At 33.0% G+C, this 10083-nt stretch overlaps 1 protein-coding gene across 1 annotated transcript in view; it reads left to right on the top strand.

Annotated features, from left to right (window-relative positions):
* The window catches only part of LOC108756663, a 75104-nt gene extending 68969 nt beyond the window's left edge, over nt 1-6135 (top strand). Inside the window, exons 5-8 of the mRNA XM_018500653.1 lie at nt 1111-1317; nt 4803-5027; nt 5560-5620; nt 6077-6135. Of these exons, the coding sequence (XP_018356155.1) occupies nt 1111-1317; nt 4803-5027; nt 5560-5620; nt 6077-6135 (552 nt within the window). The remainder of the gene's footprint in view (nt 1-1110; nt 1318-4802; nt 5028-5559; nt 5621-6076) is intronic.
* Nucleotides 6136-10083: the final 3948 nt, after the last annotated feature.

The following is a 10083-nucleotide window of genomic DNA, read 5'->3' on the forward strand; positions in this document are numbered from 1 at the left end:
AAGATGGACATAGGTTGGATCTGTATTTAAGGAACGCTATTAGTGCTACTGCGTTATGCCATTCGGATTTTATCTCTAATAAGTAATAAAAAAAGAATAAAAAATTTTTTATTTACATCTAATTTTCCAAGAACGTGTAGGCATAGCCAGCACGAAGAGGAATACAAGATTACTTACATTTTTTTAAATTACATTTTATTTTTCTTTTATAATATGAATTTCAAAATATGAAAATATCGATGTAACAATACTAAAAATCAGATTTTTATTGTACAAAAAATATATCTTTATTATTCCATTATAATTTACAAATAAAATATTAAATTAATCTGATCTATATTGCAATTGTTTTGTTATTCAAAGTAATCTGATTTTAATAAAAATTAGAATATTCTGGGTAGCGATCATGTAACATTTTTCTTAAGATGATAATGTATAAAGTAAACATTTTTTGTATGTATGTGTGTATATGTACATAAATACATAAAAATTTTCACATTTCCGCTTTAAAAGAAAAAGTTACACGCTCGCTGTCCCGATTTAATAAAAATTATGTTTTGCAAAATTAACTTTTGATTTAACTTGAATTAATTGAAGTTTAACGTGACTTTAATTGAGTTAGTTTTTGTTCATTCAACTTTTATAAGCCATTAACTTTAACTTAATTTAATTAAAAAAAAAAAACTTATTCAATCCTGTGGTTGAAATTTTAAGATTTGACCGAACGCGGTCACGAACGTAATCCCGTAAGCTCCTGTCCTTCGACAAATCAGAGAAGTAAACCGATCGATAAGCGAAACGAATACGTTCGCAACCCGTCGCGTATATCACGTCGCGTCGTTCAGGGCTGCCTTGACGATGCAATCATGTCAGTCATCGATCCCGATAATGCGGCATCGCTATCGCAATGCATTGTGCGTTCGTGCCTATTATTCGCGCAAATACGTTGAACCGGGACAATGTTCTTTTGCAGCTCCGTGTTTAATCTCACGCCCGAGTTCCGGCGTATTCATCTGTATCGTGATAAATAGCAAATATCACAACAGCAGTTTATTCAAGAATTGCGATTGAAACGAATCTTTCATAATCTACGTCTTCCCTTCGTTGTAGGCCTGGAAACTCGGGATGCACGGCGGCGATTACGCGTGGATTTTGCCGGGTGAAACCATCGACTCCTTAGGGATAACGGGCAATTGGTGGAAACACGTCAGCGCCGGAGAGTGTTCGCCTTCTCAGCTGTCACAGACTCTGGATGGTTTAATCATCGTCAAGAGCCACGCCACGGTTGTAGGAAATGAGACCAGTGCCTCGGGACTGGTATGTTATTTCTGCCCGTTTACATCTTTCTTATTATAACAAGGGGAAAAGTCTCGCAAGAGATTAGAATATTTTTTTCCTTATATTCCTCAATTTTTGGTTAATATAAAAAAGAACATCTTTTTTACAAAAATAAGGATTGAAGTATTATTGAAATCATATTTCTTTTAGAAAAGAGTAAATTTTTTTACAAAATTGATACCATTTGGAGATCGGGTCTTTAAATTGTACCATTAGGTTTTTAAATCGCACTTCTAAGATAAACAATCATAAATTTCTACAAAGAAAGATCTCTTCTCAAAGCCCAACGAATAATATCTATGAATAATTTTTAATAAGTTTTTACCCTAGAGAGACTTAATACAAATATATCTTTCTTTATACAAACATTAAAATATAATAACAATTATAACATATTATTCAACTATTCAATTTTAACATGTTATCTTATCTTAAATGTAAATACAATATAAAGAGTACGATTTACCCAATTCTCTGTACTTTTTGACAAATTTAACAGCAACATATTTCCCAACAATATTTCGTTAATTTGATTCTGTATCCAATAAAAGTTTAAATATTAATTGTAACTCTGTAGTACTAAGCTTCAATTACTTGCTTTGTGCTAATTACACTTTAGATCAGGCCTAGCCAATTTTAGCTCCAGAGCCAAAACACAAAGTCATCGATGCAAAAAAATCAATGTGGATAAGATTTCGGGGACTGTAAAGTGCTGATACGCGTCTGAGCGCTGCTTATCGACACTTTGCAATTTCCGAAATCTTATTTACATTGAATTTTTGCGTCAATGGCTTTGCGTTTTGGCTCAGGAGCTAAAATTGGACTAGCCTGCCTTAGACCGTAGTACGAAAACTTATATCAAACACCAAACAAAATTTTCAATATCACTCGTAAATGGACGCTCGAAGACAAAACAAAATTGATAGTACTAAAGCAATGCTTGCGTCACTTCTGTTAGTTAAAAGAAAATATTTTATTAAGAAATAAATGGAAATACAATTTAACCGTCTGTACGATTTTCTCCCTTAATAGCCAATAAATAAACTGCATTAAATTGGATTGTCAATATTGTCGTAAATTAATTTCAACAATATATTATATGATTTTCCAAGTTTCCAGCTGCTTCCTTTGATTTATATGTATTCTTCGACAGGTTTTATCCTCAACGACAATTACATTTACAGCATTCCACGTTTATGAAGCAACAAATTTAATAAAAGAAAAATAGATAACAATCGTTCCACACCGTTACTGTTAACGGCAGCGATAATGGCAGAATTCCGCGTACCATAAAGGCGAAGGCGAAGATGTGAGGAAGCTTAGTCGCAGGGCCGTTGCAATAATAACGCCTAGCTGGTTGCTGCTACAACCCCTAGCGCTTAATAAATGAAGTCTCACGAGCGGAAATTAGAGTATGCAACGAAGAAAGTTGGAGGTCTTGCCCTGCTATAGACGTGCCTTCCATTCTGTTCCATTAAAGGCTCGCGTAATAAAACGTAGAAGTGAAAAAAAAATCGACTAGGTCATAACGTTTTTTTCACACCTTTCAGAAGCGAGTAATCAACCTAATGACGAGCCGCCGCAATCGACATTCGTGTCAAAAGTCATCGTCGATTTTGTGCACTCTCGAAAATAACAAATCGCAAAAATAGCGCGTTGCAACGCGCGCCTTATGTGGATTATATACATCGCACTTTTCACATCCGACCGACGTTTTCCCCGAACACGGTTCCAATATAGATATCTGTCCCGAGTAAGTTCTGGGACACGTTTCCCCTCGCGATATCAACATGAATAATTTCGCCGCATATCGGAGTAATTTCTCCACACGACCGAGTGATAAAACAAAAACGATTTTTTTATGTGCAGTAATAATTTTTATGGCGCTAAATAAGCATATTTGAGGAAGCGTATCTTTTTGGTCAGACAGACATCACAATAAAAACCTTTTGCCAACAGAAAGTTTACTGTTATTAGTGAAAGAACGCCGCACGTTTTTTTTAAATGTAATTTAATAGGTGCACAAACACGTTTCTGAAAACAAACAGATGAGAGAACATGTAATACAAGTGCTTTGAAACACAATATATCGAGTAAAAAACTCGCTATTTTTGTTGTATCAAAATCGTATGTCAATAATTGTCAATATCTTTGTGTGGAAAAAATTGTAACAAGATGTTCTTAGTCTTATTGGAAAGCTAAGACTATATCACTTTTAATGAATATAAGATCATTTATCTCCGATATAAAAGAAGTTAGCAAAATGTTTGATTATTTTATGTGAAACTCCCTTCCTTTTGAAATTTATATGTCCACTGTCTCAACATTTATTATAACATTAATTATATTAAACGCAATTTTGCGAAAAATACAAAAATTATCATTAGAAATACGCAGTCGATATATTATAGTTCTCCATTATTTGAATCCATTAATTTAATCCGACCATTCACTTGTTTATTCCGTGTCCTCAATCTAGAAATAGGTAAACTACATGAATAAACTACATTTAAATCGGTGAAAAGTTCAAAGTGCAATGTGAAATATATATTTAGTCCACGCAATCTAATTAAAAGTATCATTAATAATAATATATAAATTGTGTGTTCAATATGAAATTCTTCTAAATATATTAGTCAGTATAAAAAGAATTATAAGTTTAACATTCTTTCAAGAAGAAATTCTAATTTTTCAACCTATGAGCTAAAAAAGAGATATGCGTTCCAAAAGTTAAACCGCTGGAAAGATATCTCGAGTATGCGCAACGTAAAGATTCGACGTACTAATATTTTCTCTTTCATACACACACAGTGCGCAATTCTCAAACTTCTAAACGTAAAATTATGAATGTAAGAACACACCACGTGACATTTCAGCGGATATTAGCGGAAATAGTAATTCGACTGGTTTTCTAGTAAGTTTAATGCGGCATACAGAAAAGCTCAAGAGTGCTTACTGTGTGCTAATCTATAATAAAATGTGATTTGTAGTCATTTAATCAGATTTCCTGCGGCAAGTTCGACGAATAAGAGTTTTCGCTATCCGTGTTATTTGCTACGCAAATTTATTCCGATGAATATCGTACTGCGACATTCTCACTAATCCGCCTTACGATGCGCTTCGTCGCTTCAAATAAAGATAACATTATTAAAAATTAAAATTCTTTCTCTTCTTTAGAAGAGAATTAAAATTCTCCCTCTTTGTGTAAGTATCCTGCAGATATTATCGAAATTTTAAATTAATGACCGGCAACATATTTTTTTCTTTACGTTTGCAACACGCTTTTTATCGAATGGAATACACGCGTTGTTGACGCGAACGACAAATTAAATTAACGCTCGCTCGTCAGTCGATTCACAAACGTCCCGTCTCTCTCACCTTTTCTTTTTTAATTATACGACTGCGCGAAATGTTTTGCGAGCCGTCCGACTACGCTTTATGCGTCGATTCCATTCATTTTGCAGACCAGCAAGAAATTTACTTCGGAGCTGAATAATACAGGCGTCGTACACTCGAAATTCGCGGGTCAAACTTATGACGCCGTATGGGCCATGGCACTCGCTCTCGCCAAAACTGAAGTCCTTCTAAATCGACAGAACGAGAGTATGGCGCAGTACGCTCACACGAGGAAGGACCTCGCCAAGCTTTTATTGGAGCAGCTTAAGGATCTGCGCTTTATCGGAGTTTCGGTGAGTCCGTGCAGTCAAAGAATAAATAAAACATGGAAAGAGAGGCCGTTTATCACGTACGTTTGAACGTCCACGAAACTTGAAGAACGTCACGGGAAAGTGAACGAAATTGCCTCACACAAGTCCGTATATACGGGACATTCTACGCTCTTTTATTTGTAGGTCCTCTTTTATTAACTCAGTGCTAAGTTTCTCATAAGAGAAATATCATTTTTACAGTTTCAATAATAATCGAAGATGAAGAACTTTTAACGAACGTTAAGCTGAAGAACTAAATTAAAAATCAAGATTAGTTCTAGACCGCGATTATTTTAGCTTTCTTTTTCTCTAAAAGCGATGAATTTTTAGAACAGATCCTTTATAATTGACATGAATATCAATATAACAATGTGGTTAATTTATTTATAACTGACTTACAACGGATACGTGATTCGATTTACTTTTCAATAATAAAACGCAATTGTCTTTTATGACACCTCGTCATTTTCATTGTACTTTCATACATTCATATTTATTGTCATTGTGTTTATAGGGCCCGGTTTCCTTCGACGATGCAGATCGCGTTGGCATCACGGCGTTTTATCAGATGCATGGTAAGTTTTATATGTGTTTTAAAAAAAAATAAAGATAAACGATTTTGTTGAAGTGCATAAAAATTAAACTATAAAATACAGATCAGAAAATAATTTTGTTGGAAACCATCAAAATAATCACGTAAGAATCTCGAGTACGATAAGCAATGCTGCATAAAGTTTTGACATTTTAGCAACCAGCTTGAACGTCTTACATAATTATTTTGGTGGTCCAACAGAGGATTATCCTCAAAATTGTTCTTTCCGAGTAGAGTTCCCGAATTTAATAAATCAACCGACGCGAATTAAGGGATCAGGAAATTATCGGTTTAGCAAGATTTGATACGATGAACCATTTGTTGACGGGAATCGGAACTTCAACGACGACCTGTAGTACATTTCGCTGTACTCTCTGGACTTTACGCTTCATCCGCTCTGCTCGAATGTTAATAACGGCGTTAAACGTGCAATGAGCAGCAAGAGCTTACACCAGGGTACACGATGAAACGATACAACTAGCACAGACAATGGCGTGATTCTAACGATGCGGCATATCGCGTATTCTATGTCGTGGACAACTGGCGCATGGACGCGCGTATAATCCAATTTATGAGTTTTCTATTATGAACTGCGCATCTAGCATCCCGCTAATGCGTTTTGTTTACGAGCATTTCCACGCTGTGCTTTAAGTCTATCTCTCGATCTATCACTATTGCGAATTCGTACGTGCACGCGTCACATAGTACATGTCCTCTCGAACAGAAAACGTAATCTTCTTTCCAGAAATCGCTTTATACGCTGTGTGATCGCTACGTATCTTGAAACAAGATTATTCGTCTCTTGCTTTGATATAGAGATACCGATTTCTCTGTTATCGATATTCCACATATTGCTCCAATTTTTGCAAGTGGTATGATCCACTAAGTATCTTATGCATTTAAATGAACGCCAATGACAATTAAGTGTACTAAGCTGTCTATATCGGGCAATTTATATTGGGAATTAATCTCGTTATATTATTACGTACGTAACTTAAGTAAATGGTATTAATAAAGCACGTTGCAGAGCGCAACAAATATTATTGATTAATTTATAAAGTATATATATATATATATATTAGGTTAAGTAAAAAGTCATCGCGTTTTTTTAAAAGACATCTATCAGTAAAAACCGCAATTACTTTCTTACCAACAATATAAATATAGTATATCTTGATAGAGTAAAGTTTCAGCTTTAAAAATGTCTTTTTTAAATTATACGATACGACAATTTTTAATGGAGTTATGAGCAATTAAAGTCAAAATAATTCTTTTATTTAATCCGCGATAACTCAGTAATCAAAAGTCGTAGGAATATTTAAAAAAAACGATTTTGTAGGGAAAGTATCAAGCTTTCACGATAGGTAATCGAAAATTTTCTCAAATTCGTTTTGGACACGTTACAAATCCACAAAGTGAGAAGAAAATTTTTCGTCTTTTTCAGCTCGTAGTTTTTGGTATGTAAAAATTATCAAACTCATATAAACTTAAAAAATGTGATAAGCTTTTAAAAGTAGAGATTTCAAGCTTTAAAACCCTTTTTTAAAATTTGAATTTCATTCATTATTGACGAAGATATTGTATATACAACTTTGAGCTAAAAAATACGCGATGACTTTATACTCAACCTAATATATATATCTTTATATAATTACTACAGTCATGAGTGAAATGTAAAAATAATATGAATACGTAACAACATATTTTTCTTTTTCTTCTTTTTTTGATTTCCAAATGTCTGAAATATCTAAACTTTGTTTACTCTTCATCCACCATCTGCATTTATTTTGTAGAAAATCTTCTTGTCGCACGACAAGCTCGATGTGGAGAAACTTTACGTTTCCCGATTATATATGGAGAGTAACACCTGACATCTTGATTCGAAAAGTTTTCGACGTCCCTAAGTGATTTGTTCGAGTGATTGTAGCGCTTGAGCTGCAACGGTGTGTATTATGATTTCTCATTTCTGGTAAATGGGGGAGTGCGATTTGAATATGTGATTTACGCATGTCTCCTTATTTATATCCTCAAGAGACTAGTAGTCTGACTATACCCCCAGGTAGAATATCTCGGATATTATACCCTAGAGGTTGCCTATATTCCGTACATATACCTACATGAGTCTCTGAAATTGATGTCCAGCAATATCACCAAAAGTGTGTGTAAAAGTATATATCTTACATTTTTTATTGTAATCGCCACCTCTGGCTCTGTTGTCAACGGGCGCACAAACGGCTGCGTTTAAAAATAATCGTGTACAGTAAGGCAACACGTCGACACTGACATTTGCGTTAAATTAAAAATTAGTTTCTCTCTCTTTTATCATTAACGCTACAGTAACGCCGTTGTAACGCTCGAATATAACGTTAATTAATCCAGAGAAACATTAGCCGAGAAATCGTGCCGCGCGATGTATTCTGATAGATCGTCGTGATGATTACTTTTCTTCCTGGTCATTTCTTCTCTCTATTATTCATAAATGTGTCCACAGCCACACACTCTGGAAATGGAAATTCTATTCATTAACACTGTCATAATAATTGTTTAATTGCAATATGCACTTATAAAGTATCTCTCTCTATTTCAGCGAAATACTACCTTTTCCAATATGCCGTGTGCATAAATAGAGTTAATCGTATATGTTATAGAAAGTGCGCAAAGAGAAAGTAGATATAATGTACCACGGTATATCTATCACAATTTCATTTATATTTGTCATCAAAGATAAGCTATTTTTATAGTTATTCTTTCCTTCATTTTTCATGTGACTCAGCAAATTATTATATAGAAGTAATAAAAGATCAGTAATGTGATAACAAATTCGAGGAAAGAAAGCTGACGCCGTTATATAAGCACGTATTTCTAATTAATCAATTTACTTTATTAATAAGAAGTGTACATAAGTCAAGAATAAACAAACGTTTCGACCACTACTTTTTGGTACTTCCTCAGTCTTTGATTTTGCTCATGTAATAACAAAAAAAAAAACTTTATAAAGTGATCATATAAATGTTCTAACTACAATAGATTAGTATGTAAATAATCCCAAGGTCTCAACTTGCAAAATAACTGTAAACTTTTAAATTCTTTATATAATGATCTAATTAATAATCTTAAAGAATTGTGATGCTTTTTCATTTTAATTTTTAATTTATAATCTTTAATTTTCAATTTTAATTTAATTTGAATTTGTAATTTAAATTTGAAATTAATCGTTCATTTAATGCGTAATTATAATTCCAATTAAAAATTTTTTAATTGGCATAATATATAAACTACAATGTACTTACTTTTAAATTTGAACGGCACTTTTAGTGTTATTTAATTGGAATCTCTTTCTTGATCTTTATGTATATTAATCTTGCTACAGTGACAAACAATTATCATCACTTTTGTTTGAGCTGTCTGACTATATGATCACAGTCTATCAGCGTGATTTAATTTATCATAATTTAATTACAACAATAATTATATCTGTGACTTGTTTAAGATACGGTCGGCTTATTATTATGACAAGTTTGCGAAAGTTTCTCCTCATTTAATATATAAGAATTAAATTTGTCTGCTTCATTATATATAGGTACAACGTTAAGTCTTATGTTTCATTTTTATAATTATTATAGTTAGCTATATCTATAATTTGCTCTCTGTCTACGTTCAAATTGAAACCTTACAACTTTTGGATCATTTATCTTTAATACCCGCATTATGTTGAAAACAACAATACACAAATTAACAAACATGCGCTTTTTTTGATTTTCGTAATATTAAGCGAGCTAACTTTACTAGTTAGCGCGTCTATCATGATTGCTCTGTTTGTCTTTTTTTTTTGTTATCACATGAGAAAGACCAAAACCTACTGATCGAAACGTTTGCTTATTTTTAATTTATATATATATATATATATTCCTTGATAATAATGTAATTTAATTAATTACAAATATGCACTTATAAATTATAATAATCGGCTCTACATCTTCCTTTCCTCGTGATTCAACAAAAATTATAATTAATTACTTGTATTCAGATATTGTTTCAAATCTTTTGTTTGTAAAATAAAATTTTGAATAAAATTGTTTGAATAATATTAATTCCTAGACAATTGTTGATTCTATCACATGTTTATATCGTGAGTTAAAGTCATCATTCTGCTATACCACTAACAAATCGACGATGAAAACTCCTACGACATTCCCATTCGTCCGAAACGTCTGAGAGAAATCGCATAGACTTCGCAAACTACTAACTCGACGCAACACGACCGTACAACTACTAACTTTGCGTTCGCAAAACTGGTATTAAATTATAAAACTGAGTGCCTCTTGTACTCAAAATTGCAATCAGACATTTCTTGCACTTGTGACACTATCATTGAATTCTTATCTTCTTTTTTTATATTTTTAAACTCAATTCGAAGTTAAGTATTCACAATTGGCATAACGTTTA

The sequence above is a fragment of the Trachymyrmex septentrionalis genome, unplaced genomic scaffold (genome assembly GCF_001594115.1).
Source record: "Trachymyrmex septentrionalis isolate Tsep2-gDNA-1 unplaced genomic scaffold, Tsep1.0 scaffold13, whole genome shotgun sequence".
NCBI classification, from domain to species: domain Eukaryota; kingdom Metazoa; phylum Arthropoda; class Insecta; order Hymenoptera; family Formicidae; genus Trachymyrmex; species Trachymyrmex septentrionalis.